The sequence below is a fragment of the Verticillium nonalfalfae genome (assembly GCF_003724135.2).
Source record: "Verticillium nonalfalfae strain VnAa140/NRRL 66861 chromosome Unknown scaffold_140, whole genome shotgun sequence".
NCBI classification, from domain to species: domain Eukaryota; kingdom Fungi; phylum Ascomycota; class Sordariomycetes; order Glomerellales; family Plectosphaerellaceae; genus Verticillium; species Verticillium nonalfalfae.
In genome coordinates, this window is record NW_021167365.1 from 20854 (window position 1) to 39382 (window position 18529).

General features: G+C 55.8%; 3 protein-coding genes across 3 annotated transcripts; 2 read left to right on the forward strand and 1 right to left on the reverse strand.

Annotated features, from left to right (window-relative positions):
• Window positions 1-6761: 6761 nt before the first annotated feature.
• On the forward strand, window positions 6762-12592 carry D7B24_001883 (uncharacterized protein; the record flags this gene model as incomplete). Its single annotated transcript, XM_028636102.1, has 10 exons — window positions 6762-6834; window positions 7049-7334; window positions 7384-7600; window positions 7657-7959; window positions 8017-8502; window positions 8566-9311; window positions 10225-10319; window positions 10669-11434; window positions 11548-12365; window positions 12450-12592. The coding sequence occupies 10 exons, from the start codon at window positions 6762-6764 to the stop codon at window positions 12590-12592; spliced, it is 3933 nt and encodes a 1310-aa protein (XP_028491605.1).
• A 2000-nt stretch (window positions 12593-14592) lies between these two features.
• On the reverse strand, window positions 14593-15316 carry D7B24_001884 (uncharacterized protein; the record flags this gene model as incomplete). The annotated part of the gene is made up of 2 exons (XM_028636103.1): window positions 14593-14741; window positions 14806-15316. The coding sequence occupies 2 exons, from the start codon at window positions 15314-15316 to the stop codon at window positions 14593-14595; spliced, it is 660 nt and encodes a 219-aa protein (XP_028491606.1).
• Window positions 15317-16118: 802 nt separating this feature from the next.
• Window positions 16119-17384, forward strand: D7B24_001885 (uncharacterized protein; the record flags this gene model as incomplete). Its single annotated transcript, XM_028636104.1, has 1 exon — window positions 16119-17384. One exon carries the CDS (start codon window positions 16119-16121, stop codon window positions 17382-17384), a length of 1266 nt encoding a protein of 421 aa, XP_028491607.1.
• Window positions 17385-18529: the final 1145 nt, after the last annotated feature.

Consider the following 18529-nt stretch of genomic DNA (forward strand, 5'->3'; position numbering starts at 1 on the left):
TTGGCAGATATCAAGGGAAGCATGGAACGGAGGCATAAACAAATTGGCGCGGGTGGCGAGACGGGGGAGACGAGCACAAGACACTGGCACGGACAGTGATGGGCGCGCGGACGTCGAGGGATGTGTGAGAAGGGGGCGAAAAGGGACGTGAGGTGTGGCAATGATGTTGACCGAGAGGCGGAGGGGCGTGTTTCTTGTGCCTACCTATGTGTATGAACGCTGACAGGAGGAGCATGTTGAAATACATGCCAGTAGAGCAGCCTAAACGAGAAGAGAATGGCGGTGGAGGCATGTATCGTGGCGTGGCTGATGGCAAGCTGTCGCGGAGACATCCCGCAGGCCACGCATGCGGGCACGCAGAGTATCATCACATCACGAACGCAAAGGCATGTAGCCGTCCCGAACGTAGGACGAAACAGGAGATCGGGTGGCGTGGGCCTTTGTGGGTGATGAGATCACTAGCTACAGACCTGAGGCCGAAGCTACGGTCACTTGGCTCGTTGCTCCTCTACAATATACGTGCCTGCTTCAGGTCAGAGGGTCCCGCTTGCGAGGACCATCCCATCCTGTCCAAAAGGACAGGCAGACCGTTGTCACGAAAAGAGAACTAGACATCAAGTGGGCTCGCCCAGCCTGGCGCTATCCGCTTGGGACGATCTTCCAGGCTGTCACCTCTTAGGATGCATAATTGCTAGTTCTTGACTGATGATGGGGCCGTGAGATAGAGTAATAGGGGCAACTAACGATAGCATCCTGAGGTGTTAGACAAGAACTTTTAATGTTTTTCACCCATCCTTGCTCACGCCAGAGAAATAATGACGATGAGTACTGTGATTCAGCTCGAGACATATCGCATGCCAGTCCTCGTATGCAATACTGCTTCTCTTTGTAGACTTGTTGTGATACAATGGAGACTGGTCCATCAAGTAGTACCCTTCGTATTGATCACAGTTAATGGTCCCTTGCTTCCGTTTAGTGCCGGGAGTGATGGGCAGCAAATCCATGATGGGCACATACTTATGTCGGCTAGGGCAATTTCAGTGTGGGTAGGCAGTTCCATATCCGGTGAGATTATGCAACGTCTTTGGGGCAGCTCATGCTTGGAATGGCAATCGATGCGGGGGGGTTGTGACGGGGCTTGATGGCTCGACCAAATGATCAACCACCTATGGCGGACAAAGCGTCAGGGTAGCAGTCGGCGGACACAGAACATCGGCCGAGACACAAATGGCACCGTTGAGGCGGTGGACTCGTGGTGGTCATGCACTTGGATCCAGATTTGGATGAGATGACAGGTGGCTTTTCTGCCATCCTGTGGTCCTGTTCGCCGAAGAGCGATCGAACATTGATTCACAAGGGAACAGCGTGATTGGATTGTGGATAGACCATGCCGGCTCGGCGGCCGTCAAACCTTGATCACAAGATATCTTCGGGCCCAGGTCCCCTTCTGCATGCTGAGGATGTCACGGGAGACGAGGCATATAGATGAGAACTGGTTGGGGTTGCGTAAAAAGCACATGTAGGAAGGTGTGCGGTCCAGGATGGTTGGAAGTTTATCTGAAAAGGCCCGGCTGCACATTGGCAACAGGGTCTGCCTAGATGGGGCTAAGTACGGCACTGCAATTTATGCAGAGGGTCGATATCCGATGTGTACAGCAAGAGGCCAGCCAGGGCCCCTAATGCCAGCCCCTAATCCCAGGAGGGTGGGAGATGCATCATGCAGATCTCTTCCTTGCTCTCTCCTATATGATAGAAACACAGGAAGACCAGCCTAGCAGAGGGAGGGCAGGTGTCATGACGGATGCCGGAGACGGGCCTTCGACTCTGTCTGGAAGGTCACAACGAAGGCGTGGAGTAGCGCTGCTGATCCAAGAGTCAGACGTCAAGGCTAAGACCAGTAGATGCTGTCCCGTGCTTGAACGTTGCCGCTGCCAGGCTGCAAGAGGCCAGGTTGGGATGGGATGGATGGAGACGGGGCCGGGACTGGCTGGCTGGGATTGGGGCGGGAGTGCAGCCCGGCCGTCGGCATATCTGCCAGGAGCTAAAGGAGCCGGAGCAAGCGGAGGGAGGGAGAGGCCTGTACCATCGAATCGTTGCTTGCTTGGGCCCTGGTGTGACATGCTGATCGTCCTGCACCGCACTGGCCTGGCCCTGGTGGGAACAGGTGATCAACTGCTGGGTACTGGACTGGCAAGTGCTAACTTGTGGTTGGGGGCACCCATCTTTGGAGGCTGAGCATTTACTGTTGAGACGAAGTGAATCGAGTCGCAAAACCTTGCAGAGCTCTCAATGGGTCTCACGGAATGTGGGTTGCATGTGCCGATCGGTCAGAGACGTGGGAATCAAGCGGATAGTGGAATATCCGCAGGGCGTGTGCGTGCCATCCGAGACAAGACAGTGGTTTGTCTTGATTGAGGTCTCGGTCTAGATTGGTTTCTCTAACCTTGGACGTAGCTCCGGAGGCGTTCGACGAAGCCTCGTGGCGACGCACCAGGGCTCAACGGTGAGCTCGATCATGTTGGGGGAACGATGAACATTCGGCTGACTCGAGGTGATCGTCAGCCGAGGGATTGGGGATGACCATGGTACTTGCCCAGGTCATCGTCATTTTTCTTCAGCTTTGACCGGTGACCCGTCACTATTCCATTGATGGCCAGTGCCTAGACAAAGGGCGATCGAAAAGGGGGAGGATGGCGCAGTTTGGTGGCTGGGGCCGGACCTCGAGGATTTTCAATGGATTCGGCGCCCGCTGCCGAGGAATTTCGGCCTGTGGTGGTGTACTTGTCTCGTGCTGAACAGCGGCCATGAGCAAGCGAAACCCATACCCAATCTGATGCAGCTACAGCTGTCAAAGCATTGATTTCCTTGGGTTGACAGGCCGAGGTGCGGTATGGGGCGGACTTCCTGGGATGGACCCGGCCATGTCGTCCTTTAGCGGGCTGTACGTCAAAGGGGTAGCGGAGGGTGTACTACTAGTACTACATGGTAGTAAGTCTGCAGGTAGGTGAGGTGTGGGCGTAAGCATAGGGAGTAGTGTCGAAGTGTATCGCGGGAATCCCTGGATTGTCTGGATAGCCTGTACCTGTCTTGTCGCTCGAAAGCACGATGTTGGGTTAGGACGGTAGGAATGAAGTGGAATGAGGAGCCCACTGGGTCTCGATTTCGATTCGATGGGCCCGACGGGTCCCGAGTCGTTGATGCAGCATCGTTCGTGGCTCGTGCGGGGGCAGGTGCAGCCGGCAGGGATAAATACACACTCACCCTACCTGCCTTGCCTGCTTACCCTGGCCGCCTACGATACCCTGGCAAGCCTGGGTAGGTACCCTGCCTTGCCGGAAAATCAGTGGGGTGTGGGACGTTCCTGACCAAGAGGGGAATGGAGGGAAACAGTGGGCGGACGGGTTCTTCCTACCCAGACAGGGCAGCCAGCAGGCAGGGCCGCGGTGGGCACCGGCCGTGAATCAGGGCCGGCGGATCAGGGCTTTCAGGGCATTTCAGGACAATCGGTACAGGGCAGGGCAGGGGGGGTGGGCGTGAACGGCGGCGATCGTTTGAAGGCGCGGTACTTGGGGCGTTTGGGGCAGGCACCCTGGGCAGTGGCCCGTGTCGCCGCATTGGATTCCACATTCCACCCAATCATGCCCGCTCTTAGCCGATCTGCCCCCGGCCACGGCGAACACGACACATCGGAAAGTGTTATTTCTCCCATGTTGACCTCCGTCCGTCCCCCCAAGCTGGACCCATCGTGCGTCACAACCTGCCCTACCAGCTCGCCCCCTTCTACCACCCTAACCACCAAAACAACCTCTGCGCTAATTCCACGACGGTGCGAAATGTCGGAAATTTCTGCCCCCATCCTGGATGTTTTGGTGTCGTTTCTGCCCCGAGTCCGTCCATCTAGCAAGAGGCAAAGCGGGCAACGCTCGGCCACATCCACGCCTTTGCCTCGCGTCTCGGCCGCTTTGCCTTTCGACCACGTCCTTGGCATTGCCCTACAGAGATGGGCTTGACAACAAGCTTGCATAACTCTCATCCTTCGAGAAGATATGACAGCTGTCGCCCCTCGTCTCATCTATGGTGCAGCTTCATCACGCGAGTGCCAGCTACCCCACCCCACCTCTGCACAACTACCTCAACAACCAGCACAACGAGGTCGTATCCAGCAGACACGGCGGCACGAAGTTCTCCTGCCCGTAGGTGCGCGACATGCACGTTTCCCCTCCACCCCCCTCGGTGTTGCCCCTAGGTCTGTTTCCTAGTATGGCTCAACCAACAGGGCTTTATTTGGGACGGGCCGGGGAGAGATTGTGATATCGCGCTCTTCGCCTACTCGCGCCGTCTGCCGTGTATCCGAACCAGTCTCCTTCGCGATCAGCTATCATGACATAAATGCATTGACAGGGTAAAAATGTATGGCCCAAGGCCATCACGCTGCTGGGGTCGAAACACCGACGATCCCCAGTGCAGCCAGGATACCCGGCAGGTAGCAGTTCTGTCCTGATACACCTGGAACGCCATGCGCACCGTACCCTCTACGCACTTCAACCCCAACTTCCCCAAGGCCCAGGCCTGGCTATCTTCGCCTTTCGGCCGTCGATCCCCTGGATACCAAGCAGTCGCGTCAATCATGTGTCGAATCAGTCCTAGTTTGCCGCGACAATCTTGATTGTGCTCTCCCTCAGCCACAGCCTCGATCAAGCCCCCCTCCCTGGCTTCCGCCGGCGGGTTTAGCCCTCCCAACCCCAGATCCTCCACAGGGTGTTTGGTATGCGAAAGGAGGACAGCATATCGACCATCGTGATTTTTCAGTGAAACCGCTCGGAGCCCCAGCCAGACTCCTCTCATTACATCTCTAACCTTGGTTCGAGAGCCTGTGCGTTTTCGATTTTCGGTGCAAAGGCGTTGCCAGTGATCTCTTTCCTACCATAGCGGCCAGCTAACAAGGTCGCCGGGCTGACCCTGCCGAACGCCTCACGCCGGTGATCCAAGATCAGCCCCCCACTACCACCACACGTCCCAGATGTCGATGCGGCTTGACGACAAGTTTTTCGAGTCCGCACCTGTTCTGCTTGGGCGCCACGCCTGGCTAGCCCACCGTCCTCCGTTGTTGATTCGCCGCCCCCGCTTGGAGCCCTCTTTCACCGTACGGCTCGGCCCCGCGCGCTACGTCCAAACCAGGCGTCAGAACCAGCCCGCCAGTATGGCCCGTCGCCTAACACGGACTCGTCGAGCAGTCCATTGGGACTAATGTCTCATCGAGACTCTCATTTAGGACACACTTGCTTTCGCCTGGCCGCCTAGGGAAAGCCCCAACATGACGCCGCCTCGTGTCAACCGACAAGCTGAGGGGGCTTCTGGCCAGCAACGAGACCAGACCCGTCCGACGAGTCGCCAATATGAAGCCTTGGTGTCGACTCCTCTTGGACCCAGGCCGAAACTGGCCATCCGCCTCATGTGCGCTAGAACAAGACGGACTCTTCGTGGCCGACAAGCACCCACCGTGGGCAATTGTTTCCGGCCCTCATCCGGTATTGAGCTGGGGTGGCCCTTTCACTGTCCCGGTGCCATGACCTAGGGAAGGAAAGGGGCGCTGCCAGCCGGCGTACTAGCAGCGAAAGCGTTTGCCTCTCTACACCTAACCTCTCTGGCTTTAGCTTGGCAAAACTTGGGATCCAAGGCAGTGGCAATTGTCCATCTCAAATAGCACCTGCACCACGTTAGCTGCTGCTACGTCACGGGTCGCCGTGGTTCGGAAAGGAGAAGGGTGTGTATGTGCATATCAGCTGGAGCTAGCTCCCAAGGTGGAGGGAAACCTTCCGTCATGGCACATGCCGAGTTGACCACGCACAGCGTCGTGTCTTGACCGATGATCTGCCCGCCTTGATTCATGACAGCCGTCGTCCGAGTGTACAGCTCAAGAAGGAACCCGACGGCTTAATGTCCTAGACTTTCTCTGGCCCTGACAGGATTGGACAAGTGAGCAGCGGCTCGGCAAGGACCACAGAGCCGATTAAAGGGGCTCACAGGTCAAAAGCCCGATCCCTGGATAACACCAGGATTCAGCAATCTCAACTCGGCGGTCCATTCAATGAATTTCGATTTGAAATGCCTATGCTCTGGTTGGAAGGCTGTGCAGAAAATGAAGAAGCTCTATCAAATGACCGTCAGGACTAAACTAGGACCCTCTGCCAACCCGGCTGCTGTCGCCTTTTTCCGAGGCAAACGTCAATGAAGGCACACAGCCGGCCAAGAGTGCTGCGACAGTGAGAACCTAAGTGACGCTCAGTGCATACGCCACATGTGGGTTCCCGCTCCAGAATGTGGCCTTTGATCATGAAGATACGAGTTGAGGGTTTGAATGCTGAAGCGTAGGTAAAAGACTTTTCAAAGGTCTGGCGTCTTGTGTTGGCCTTTCGCAGCATTGAGCCCATTCCGGACATCGCTGACTGTGTGATTAAGCTCGGACAACGTCGTCATAGACTTACAGAAACCGCCGCTTTTGTCTCCACTTTCGCAGTGTCGTTGCTCGGTCAAACATTTCTCCGCACTCGGACGCGCAGTACGTACCGGAAGCAGAATGCCTGCCCATTGCTTTGCAGCAGTCATCGCGAGGCGTTTATGCCTGTTGACGACTTGATGACGGCTTTGGCGTTTCCTTGCTCTCCCTCCTGAACTTTGCCTTCCGTGTGTGGGCAACCTGCGTTCTGTGCCGTCATCCCCCGACTCGACCGCCTTGGCATTTGCTCCGTGTCCGTGCCGCGATGAACTACGACACTGCCCCGGCTGAGCTAGGAGGCTCCGGAGCCGGGATCCAGAACCCCGAGTCTCTGGCCTGTGTGACCTGCCGGTCTCGCAAATTGAAATGCGACAGAGTGAGGCCTGCGTGCAGTCGCTGTCGAAAGGTCAATGGCGACTGTATATATCCTGAGTCGAGGAGAAAGCCGGCCTTCAAGCGGAGAAATGTGAGAGAGCTGGAAGAGAGGCTAGGTATCTCATCGCCTTGCCCCTTTTTCGCAGTCCTTGTGAATCGTTCACTCACTCCCTCCAGCTCAGGTCGAAGGTCTTCTCAAGGAGAGCAACACAAGGCCATTCAATCCCGCCAATTGGGCCAACCTTCCGCAAGATCAATGGCCGACAGGGGTCTTTGATGATTTCCTCATTGATCCTGATATTGAAATGGCAAAACATCGCGCCTCCATCCCAGGATCAGAAAGCCTGCTGCAGAATGCGGCCGTTCCAGGCCTCGAGGTGCCTTCAACGTTCGTGCCGTCGGGGGAGTTGATGGCGCTTGGATTAACGGAGCCACTGCCCCCCTTTGAGTTGATGGAGGAAATGTAAGTCCTGGAACATCTTTCTTCGACAAACCAATGCTGATGTGGCCAGGAACAACACATACTTTCAGCGTCAGCACCCTTTCCTTCCCATGATTCACCCGGGACGGTATTTCCAGGCCTTTTACTCGGTACCGCATAAAAGGCCCCCCATGTGCCTACAGTATGCCATCTGGGCGACAGCGTCTAGTGGTCATGAAAAGTATTCGCAATATCATGACGTGTTCTACAAGCGTGCCCGACAATATGCGGACAATGATGAGATGCGGGTATGTCTGAAACGCAATGCAATTTTGGTACGCGAGGAGAAGCTCACTCGTTCCAGGGCTATGGCGAACACTTTGTCACGATAGCTCACGCCCAGACATGGGGACTTCTTGCGATGACCGAGGCGCGCAGCATGCTTTTCACGAGAGCTGCCATGAGTTCGGCCAAGGCAGTCCGTCTTGTAGAGATGATGGGCCTGCACCGAATTGACGGTGCTGGACACGACATGGCTCCTACACTGGCGCCGCCCAAGGACTGGACGGACGTTGAGGAGCGCCGCAGAGTGTTTTGGGGTGTCTTTACGATTGACTGCCACGCAAGTATATCTACTGGGTGGCCGACGTTGATCGATCCCCACGATGTGAGTTCTTTGGCAGCATTGCACCCTGCTGGTCCCAGTGCTAAACTATGATGCCAGATCACAACAAACCTGCCTTCTTCAGAAGAAGCCTTCAACGAGTGCCGCGAGGAGAGGACCTCCAGTCTAGCAGAAGCTTTCTCTGGGGCTTGGTACTCGACGTTCTCGGGCGCGATCATCATATGCCACATTTTCAACGAGATTCTACGCCATGTTCACCGAACCAAGGCAACAGACCGCCCGGAAGACGTTGAGTTTGGAGGGTTCTGGCACAAACACCGAGAGCTTGATAACATAATCTCCAGTGCATTCATGTTCATGCCCGAAAGGTTCCGCCTACCGAAAAACCTGCGGAACCCGACAGCCGTGCACACCAACCTCAACCTGCATGCCGGTATCATTTGCCTGCACCATGCCGCCGTCGAGAAGGTGGAAACCTATATTTTACCCGAGTCTTTGCGTATCGCGTCCCAATCACGATTGAGAACGGCGGCAGAGGAGATCGTGAACATTGTCCGGCTATCGAGTCATGTGAGCCCCGGGTTTGTATGTATACCCCGCCGTGCCTTGTCGGTCCGCTCGTGTCTGTCACTGCTAACGGCTTTGCAGAAAAGCCCTCTCGCCGCGCTGTCCATGTACTGTGCCGTATCAGTCTATGTCTACATCGTCAAGATAAGCCCGCAGTCCGGGCTCTCGCGCACTGATTTTAATAACCTTGACTTCTTGATCAACGCCATGGAATCTATTGCCAAAAACCATCTCATCACGCAGGCGTTCCTGCAACAAATCTGCGCCGACGTCGAGATGAACGGTCTAGCCTCTGTCATCAACTTGCCAAGCTTGGCGAACCACAGGAATGCGTTCGGATGGTCGTCTCCCAATGTTCCCCTGCTCGTCAAGAGTTATCTGACGAAGCACACTGGGATCCAGCCACCGCTCTCGGGCAGGTTGCCTCCCGGCAACCGCCACCCATCCAATGCTTGCCCGGGACAGTCTGGCTCGGGCGTGGAAGAGCTGAATGATCCGCCTGGGTTCAGCGATGTGCTGCCGCATTCAGCGCAAGACGTGCAGGGCAAGAGGAAGCGGCCGGCACAACCCACACAATTCCCCGATGACCCGGGTTCAGAGTACGACAACATCAACTTCAACGACGTGGGCACCCACGAATCTTTTAGCATGTCGGGGCGAGGCATGTACGGCAGCGGTCTGCTTCGCGCCACGGGTATCGCACCCCGCGCCAACACAAGGCCAGTCGTCCTGCCGCATAGGACAAGCACAACGGCATCACCTTCGATGTACAATATAAGCACACCCTCCCAGGCCACGAGTGGGGAGACGCCTGGCCCGAGCATGGGGTTCGTGGAGGGCGAAGACACAGGTGTCGGTTCTCTGACCCACGAAGGGCTTCCGCCTCTCGCGTCGGCAGTTCCACCTTCGTTCTCAGGCGCTTTCGGCATGCCAAGCTCATTCATGTTCTCACCTGATGAGAACAACATGGGAGACATGCCGCTAGGCGCAGCCGGGGCTGCTGGGGCCGGGATCGGACCGTCGGGGGTGGACCCGTGGACTATGTTGGCAGGAAACGAGGAGGGAAGTTGGCCATCGGCAGGTCTCGCTGGGGCCAGACTGAACTGAACATGGTCTATATTTTCGGCGTCACGGGGTTGATCATTTCGGCGTCTTGTACAAGAACAATATCCTGGGTGGGGGGTGACCAAAGAATGGGAGGCGTTGTTGGATGACGCTGGGGCAATATGCGGGCTATTCCGGGCAGCAACTGAATGCAATGCCAAATTTTTTAGAAAGATCATGTTTGCGAGGAACATGGACATCATTGGTGTATTGGAATACTGCTGAAGGCTGCAGGAAGATGGGAGCCTTGAAGGATTACGCAGTGCCTAGTCCACAAGTGTGGCAGTGTCGGCGTCAAGACTGATCGTGGTAAGACAGAACTCACGTGACCGTCACTCTGCCGATTCGGCACCGACGCTGGGTGAAGCCTTATGATGTTCCGGGCGCCGCGAATGCGATCAATCGAGGCCTTGACTATAGTCGATCGGAGGACCAACCCTATGGTAGCCTCTTGCTCCTCTATTGTCACTTCTCAGCCCTCCTAAGTCAGTGCTCAGCCCTCCTAAGTCAGTGCTCAGCCCTCCTAAGTCAGTGGGAGAACATGCAGAGCGGTCCTTTGAGGTGCGACTTCGCCTCCGTAGCCCGGTGCGGCTAAGTACCGACCTACCTCCTGTTACCTTAGCTTATACAAGGTAGAGACCCCTATGTCCGACAAAGCTTCCTCGGTGCCGGACCCGACGCCGACAAGGGTCAGGCGGAATACGGCCTGCACGAGCTGCCGCGACTCCAAGGTATGTTTTTTTGCCACCAACTATCATCAGCAGTCATCTTCCCTGCAGAGACAATGTGCCGGACTAGCCCAGGCTTGTGCTCTCATGGCAGGGCGGCTCTGCACCTCATGCTGTGAAGGTCGTGCAGTCCTGCTGATATGGTGCATACAAGGTCAAATGCAACGCGAGCTCGGCGCCTAATCAGTCATGTCACCGCTGTCGCAAGCTTGGGATCCAGTGCGTGGTGGACAGGTTGCACAAGCGCACGACGCGACGAAGGTGTGTGAGCGGTCGAGGGCAGCACCGAACTCTTTCACGTTGCATCTCATAGCGATGTACCACTGACCTGTGCTCTCTGTTAGCAAACTAGAGGAGCTCGAGAAGGAGATGCTCACCATAAAAAATGCCGTGCAAAATGCGCCGGGGCTGACGCCGAGTCCGACTCCGCACGGCCGACTGACAGGGCCGGCGTCGGGGCCGTCTCCAGACCTCAGCCCCACAACCTATTCATCCCTCCCCGAGCGGCCGAGAGCACCACTGCCAGCTTTGCCATCTCCCCAGAACCCCGAAGGCGAGGCCCGGCTCGCGCCAGCAACAGAGGCCTATTTGACCCCAACGTCTGAACCTCGCCAGCCCACTCAGCCGAGGGCGCTGGGTTCCAAAGTCCTCCCCGGGGAGGAAGTCGAGTACTACTTTGATCAATACTTCAAGCACTTTCACCCCTACTTTCCCATCGTGCGCATTCGTGAACCCAACAGGGTTTACGCTGCCAGTCCTATCCTGTTCTGGACCATCATAACCGTCGCCTGTCGCGCCTACGCCTGCGATGCAGAGCTCTTCTCCTTCCTGGCGCAGAACCTCCCGCGAGAGGTCTGGGCCGTTGCCATGACGCCGCCCCTCGACCTGCCCGCCATCAATGCCCTACTCGTCCTGTCGGCATGGCCGTTTCCCTCGGCCAACAACTCTAGTGACCCGTCGTCTTCGTATGTGGCCATCGCTATGAACGCTTCTCTCATGCTGGGTCTGCACACGGGACGGGGCGCCCACAGGGAATTTACAAATGTCTACCTCCACAGGCCCGCAACTGACGAGGAAGCTTGTTATACGTGGACGGGTTACAATATTCTCGCGCAAAGGTCAGTCCCCTCAACCCATGGCCCCCCCAAAAGATAGAAAGGCCAGGACTCGCAGCAGCAGAGATGACCCGCTTTCCTTTCACACCCGCCTCCCTAAAGCTAAGCCTCTCAAGGATCGCCTCGATAAACGGATACCCGCCACCAGCAGGCTTCTTCAACGAAGCGGCGAGCAGGGTCTCGGGCGGCCAGCCGCTGCCCGAGACAATGGGCTACTTCGGGCTCCTCTACGAGGCGCAGAAGTTCTGCAACCGCCTCAGCCGGACCGTGCTCGCCGTCGTCGAGGACGCCGAGGGTGTGCCGGACGCCGTGCTGCGCCTGCTCGAAGACGACTTTGCGCGCGTCAGGGCCGCGCTCGCGCGCCACGAGACGACCGAGCTCGAGCGCTTCACGCTCCTCGCGGCGCAGCTCGAGGTGCAGACGTACGCGCTCGCGCCCGTGGCGGCGACGCCCGCGGCGACGCTCCGGGCCAACGTGAACCGGCTCTACGGCACGGCGCAGCAGGTGGTCGAGGCGGCGGTGCGGCTCGATGGCGAGGACGGCGATGCAGGGCGGACGGGGCCGCGGTTCCTCGTGCACGCGCCGTACAACATTCACCGTACCGTGTTTGATGCCGTCGCTGTCGTCTTCGATGCGCTCATGTCAGGGTTCGCAGACGGGGTGGAGGACCCGGATGCCGAGGTGCGGGCTGTGCTGGCGGTCGTGGGGCGGTGCGTCGTGCGGGAGGGGGACCTCGCAAGCTGGGTCTTGAGGCTGCTGGAGACGTGCTGGGGGGTGCGCCATCGGCTGGGCGCGCTGGAGGCGCCGGTGACGGAGTGTCCGAGGCGGGTCGGGGCGCTGGGGGCGTTCGGGTGTGTCAAAAGGTGGAGGAGGCGGCTGGATGCTTTGAGGACGGAGCGGGATGCGCAGATCGGCCAGGGGGGTGATGATGCTCGTGAGTGCTAGTCCTTTTTTTTTTTTTTGGCTGTTTTGGAGGAGTTGGTGGCCACCTTGTACGGTTTCCTGCTAACAAATGTAGCTTCTGTCACCGCCGAGGATGTTGCGGTTGGAGATTTGATGCAGGATGTCGACTGGGCCATGTTGATGGATGTTATGGACGATTTTGACTGGGAAGGGGGCGCAAGAGCGGGCGGCGAGCCGAACCTCTTGATGCCAGGATAGAATTCTCAGTTGTGGACAGGCGAAGATACACGAGGCAGATTAGCGATGAACGGTTGTAATAGACAATGGTTTGAATATATGAAAGGTAGGAAACAATGCACATCGTAGATATCCATGATGATTACAGAGAATAAATATGCCTTGAAGGCAGAAAGGCTCAACGAACATAAAAAATTGAACAGTGGATATGCAGAGAAGCCAGTCATATTGATTGTCGTACGTGTGATGACCTGCAATGACCAGAGGCGATGCTAACCTGCAAACCAAAGTATTTACTACTGTTGTGTGTGACGACTTGATCAGAAGTGGAAAATTACTGGTAATTATGGGATCTGGACGCAGACTATGATCTGCGAGAGAGCATATAGTAATTAGTCGTATAACGATGTACTGTCACTACCTTATACTTGATGATCCAACGACGAACAATGTCTGATTGCTATTCTGTATTATTGTTTTCTTGAACTCGCTCACCCGCCTTACAACCTCGTCCAAGAAAAGTAATGGCAACCTCTGCACTTTCTCATCCTCTTCCGTCAGTAAGAGGTCGCTAGTCTCGAGGTGCGCCTCCCGAAACGACTTCCAGTGCCTTTCATCAGCCTCCAATCCTGTCCCCGGTCTCGGATAAAACGGATCTGTAAGACTTGACAACAGCATGCGCAAGGCCCTCCTCATCCATCGAAAGCTTTCGACAACAATCAAAATCTAACACCCAAAGAACATGGCTCCCCAACGAGAATTGGTCAAACACCTTTCCATCAGGAGCAAATGTCGCACCCTCGCTCAGGCCCCGAGCTGATGCGAGCACAAACTAGACATCATTCGCATCCACTCGAGCCCTCCAATGCATAAACGCCAAAGCCTGTGCCATGGCAGCCGCCGCATATACCGGTAGATCAAGCCCGAGATCATCCATCTGGTCCACGTGGAGAGGGTAATTTCTCAGACTGAAAGCCGCGAAGCGCGAGGCAGCCCTTGGCCGAAAGCGACGGCGGCCGAGATAGGCGCGGATGATGCAGTCTTCATTCTTAGGATCGGCGAGCATGCTTTCGCGTGTAGGCTCGGGGCAGTACTTCTCAACGAGGAGGCGGCGAGCAGACTCTGGTATTGGAAGGATGCGCTCAGAAAGCAGGGCATTGCAAGAGGTGTAGTCTTCTGGCAGTTGGGACAATATATTAGACCAAGCGGCGTCGTCAGTGGTGAGAAAGCCGTGGCAAAATTGGATGTTGATCTGATGGCTCTGTGCTGAGGATGATGATGGCTGGCGAGCACCAATCGCTGTTCGGAGGAGTATGCGATGGATGCCATGTTCATTGAGTAGAGACCAGCCAGGGCCGCCATCCTCACGTTTGAGGGATGCCGGATTTACTGGCCTAGACGGATCCGCAGTGGCCCATTCCAGTTCTCTCAACGACCGATTCACTTCCCGTGATGGTAATGATAGAATTGACCATGTTGTTGGTGCAGAAAGTGGCTCGTCTGCGTTGAATACACCTATGTTCATGGTGATCTCTTGTTGTAGCGGGGTTGTTGCTGCTTTATGATTTTGATGGCCGAGAAACACAATCAGCGAAATCCAGCTGCTCTATGTATTTAATCTCGCGAAGTTAGGCTTGGGAAAGTTAGGTGCGGAGGAATGTCCTTACCGGCCGCAGATACTTCAGCCACAAAATACATTCTAACCCTAACTCGGTGTTGGACTACCTTTCTGCGCAACTGACAGTAAGTTCATTGAAATTCAAATCCATATCATCGCACGTGATACGTACTGGCTATAAAAGAAAATACGCAACGGTGAGCCACACACTTTGTAGGTTGCCTCACAAGGTGTCTGAATTTGCTCGTAGTACACGACCATTCCGGATTTCAGCACGGGGCAAGGGTAAAAAGAAGAGGGGGGAAACAGCAGACTGTGTTCAGTTGTAACATGGTTTGTGATCTATTTCGTGGCCAAAGGCTTCATATCACGGGTATCACCAGCGTCATCAGGACCATCAGGTCTACTCCCAGCGCCTCTCGCAGCTCGCTATCCACACGCCCCAACCAAGCACCAAACCTTGAATGGCTTTGCCGTATTCCTTCCTCGTAGCCCTCGACTGGAGAAGTGTCACGTCCAACTGTTGACTGAGGGCCACGACTTGAAATGAATCTTTCAACGACACCGTGTCAGTAACAAACCAAGACAGGAGATTCTACACTGGTAATTTTCTTACACCGATGCAGTCCATGATTCAACATGGGTTTTGGCGCCGTGTACACTTTTCTTTCGCTGTTGCGACCAAAATGAAAGCCGCCGTCGAGTGTGCACTTTTCGTCATCGATGACAACAAAGTCCTCTGGTTCAAGGCTCAGCTTTACGGCCGGTATACCGGCATATAAGCCGTGAACAATAGGCCTGCACCACGGAGCATCCAGGTCCTCGATAATGAGCAGCCACTCGCGGACCTCGTCCTTGAGAGACGCTGGACAGTCCCATGACAAACAGGGCATACGACCGCATTCTTTGAAGAGGTCGTTGTGGAGGTACTGGGCGTGTAGTTCGGCGGGAGAAGGGCCACAGTCTGAGGAGGCGATGGTGATAGTCGGGTCCGGGTGAACAACGAACGCGGGGCCGTGGTGGAAGGGCCGATCATCGAGGGAAGAGATGCTCCTGGCTCGCTTCAGAAGACAGCCAAGGGTCTTCTCGAGGCGGGACGCGATGAGGTGAATACTGGAAGTCATCATATTCTGATACGTTTTGTACTTCTAAAATTGTGTCTTGCAGGTGAAAAGTTGTTCGCCTGGACTTAGACAACCTCGGGGAGTGACTGATGGAGGCCGGTGCGGGCAGAGAGATACAGGTGCTTGATGTGACATGGGTCACGACAGTAAAGTTAGGTAGTCATCCTTGAAGTACCAAATCAGGCTCCGGCGCCGCCATGTCGTCTGTAATTGATGTTCTGGGATGTGGAGGGCGCAGACTGCGGTCGGTGCCGAGTCGGCGAGATGATACGATGAGTTGAGGCTCATTCGTGTACAATTGAGGCGCAGCTACGATGCGACATGACAAGACGGGATTCTTTGGCTCGAACATGATCACAGCTATCGACGAAAGTACCTACGCGAAGGATATCGAGATGCTCGTATGTGATACGCCGTAGGCAGGTGAAGAGGAGCTGGTAATGAACACCTGCTTCGGCCAGGTTGGTACCGTACCTACCTACCAGGTAAGGTAGGTAGGCATTATGGAACAAGTAGTAGAGGCAGAACGAGGCGCCTCGCTCCTGCTAAGGCCTACCGTTTTAGGCCAGGGCAGCTGTGATGGCCCAAGCTCTCGGGACGCAGCTGCCAAAACAACACCTATGGTGAGGCACTAGCAGCGGAATTAGCTCACTGTTCTCCTTCCCGATCCCTGGCGTTCCTTGCCTCGGCTGCCGTTTGGGTCTTGGCAGATCTGTACCTCAAGTTGAAAGCAATTGTACATTAACCTCTGTCTTCTACAACCCTGACGCCATCCTCGAATAGTTTCGCAACCCGTGATTCTTCCATGACGCCCGGCATGTCAGGCATGTTTCGGTATGCTGCAGCGGCGCCACGACAGGCGGTCTGGGCGACTGCTCGAAGCCTGCCAGCCCCTCCTTGGTCTCAACAGACATTCTCTACATCTTCAAAATCATCGTCCCGACCTGCAAACCGTAGCTTCCCTGCCATCTTCATGCGTGGCGGCACATCCAATGGCCTCGTCATACACAGGAGCGATCTGCCTCCCGAGGAAGAATGGCACACCGTTTTACCTGCTGCCATGGGTTCGCCCGACCCTTACGGCAGGCAATTGGACGGCATGGGCTCTGGCATATCGTCCACTTCCAAGATCATCATCCTCTCGCCACCATCACGCCCTGGTGTTGATGTCGACTATACCTTCCTACAAGTCGGCATCAAAGATGGAAAGCTCGACATGGCGGGCAACTGTGGTAACCTCTCGTCTGTCGTTGGGCCCATGAGTCTTGATGAAGGTCTCGTCAAAACCCCACAGCTCACTACTGTCGACGGCCACACTGTAGCATCCGTCCGCATATTCAACACCAACACCTCCAAGACGATCGTCTCGCAATTTCGCGTCGAGGGTAGTCCACCCCGTTTCGTCCCGCATGGTGATTACACCATGGACGGGGTGCCTGGTCCCAGCAGCAAAATCACACTCAAGTTCATCGACCCTGCTGGTGCCAAAACAGGCAAGGCTCTGCCAACGGGCAACCCCGTGGACATTCTTTGCCTCGATGACGGATCATCCATTGCAGCGTCACTCGTCGACGTCAGCAATCCGGGCGTCTTCATCCGAGTGGCCGACCTCAACCTGCCGAATCACGAGAGCCTCAATCCAGACTCGGTTGAAGCGGACCTGCCGTTGAAGGCTAAGCTGGCAAACATTAGGGCTGCTGGTGCCGCAGCCATGGGCCTAGATCCATCCATTGAGAGCGTTCCCAAGATTGTCCTTCTCTTCCCTCGCGACAACTTGTCTGGCGCCGATTCGGACGTAGATGTCCGCTGCCTGGCGTTGTCCATGGGCCAGGCACATAAGGCTGTGCCCCTGACCTTGGCACTGTGCCTGGGCGCCTCATGTCGTATCCCCGACACCCTGGCGTATCAACTCTTGCCAGAAACGAGGAGGAGCTCGCAGTCCGCTGTCGTCATTGCTCATCCCAGCGGCAGGGTCGAGATTGGAACGACAATGAGCGACGAGGCTGGGATCGCCTCGGCCGACCTTCTCCGTACCGCACGAGTACTCATGCGCGGCCAGGTTTATTATTAAGGACCTCACCCGGCCCTGCTATGCATTGATAATCAAGCTGGCAATCAGCGCTGTATACTTTCACAATTGCGGACTGGACCTACCTAATCATCCCAACACAGCCCCTGTGACGGCGTGATGACATGCCCCCCTGGCTTGTGCAGCGGCAAACTTGCTGCAAAGGATCTCGACGCCTTTAGCGATCGGCAACTGTGCAGCAGCGTCGAACACCACACGCTATAATCTGACGTGCAGCGGCCAACACCGACTGAATTCAGGCGGATAGACTCCTATGGCTTCAGCACCCGCGGCTTTCTAAAAACACCTTGATTGACACTGTCGAATCCACCTCTTCGAGGCTTGCGGCTGGTCAGTTCGATAGGGCTCTGACCGCCAAGTGGGTTCTACCCGATCGCTGGTGACCTGTGGGCTCACGTCAAACCACGTGCAAGAAGTCGCCGACAAAGTACGCATCGAATTACGCTCTCATATCCCAGGTATTTCTGGTGTTCCATTCCATTGGTCTAGGTCCGACCATCAATTTAAAGACTTCTATCCCCTCCTGGCGCGCGCTGTTATACCGTGGCAGTGCACATGAGGTGCACTGTCACACACGGCCGCTGACTCCATATCGGGCCACATGGTCCTGGCTTCATGGATATCCAGGGTCTACCAACCGAGAGTGCAGCTCATATATCCCACCTTCGTTCGCACTTTCGAGGCACAACTTGGACTCTATACTTCCAAGAGCTACAAGGAAAATGGACAACTTCAATAACTGCACCGTTGAGGGTGGCGCCCTCGTGACCACCAGGCGAGGACTCCAGGTATCAAAAGCGAAACATAATGGGATCTCGTTCGTCAATATCATTGCTGGCCCCGAGCAAACATCAGAGGCGGCCCCACAAACTCGAATGAGCCGCAGTACCGATCTGGTTGATCTGTCGCAGCCATTGGAGAGACGCTTCAAGTTTGTCACTAAAAATCAAGAGCCCAGGAAACCACGGGTCTTCCAGCTCAACAAAACAACGCGGGCTATTCAAATCGACAGCAACAAGAGAAGTAAGCCACAGAAAGCGCAGACCAACGCCCCTCGCATTCTATCGAGCCAAGTCGGGCCGATATATCTCTACGATCCAGCTCTTGCATCCTCGGAAGAAGTCGAG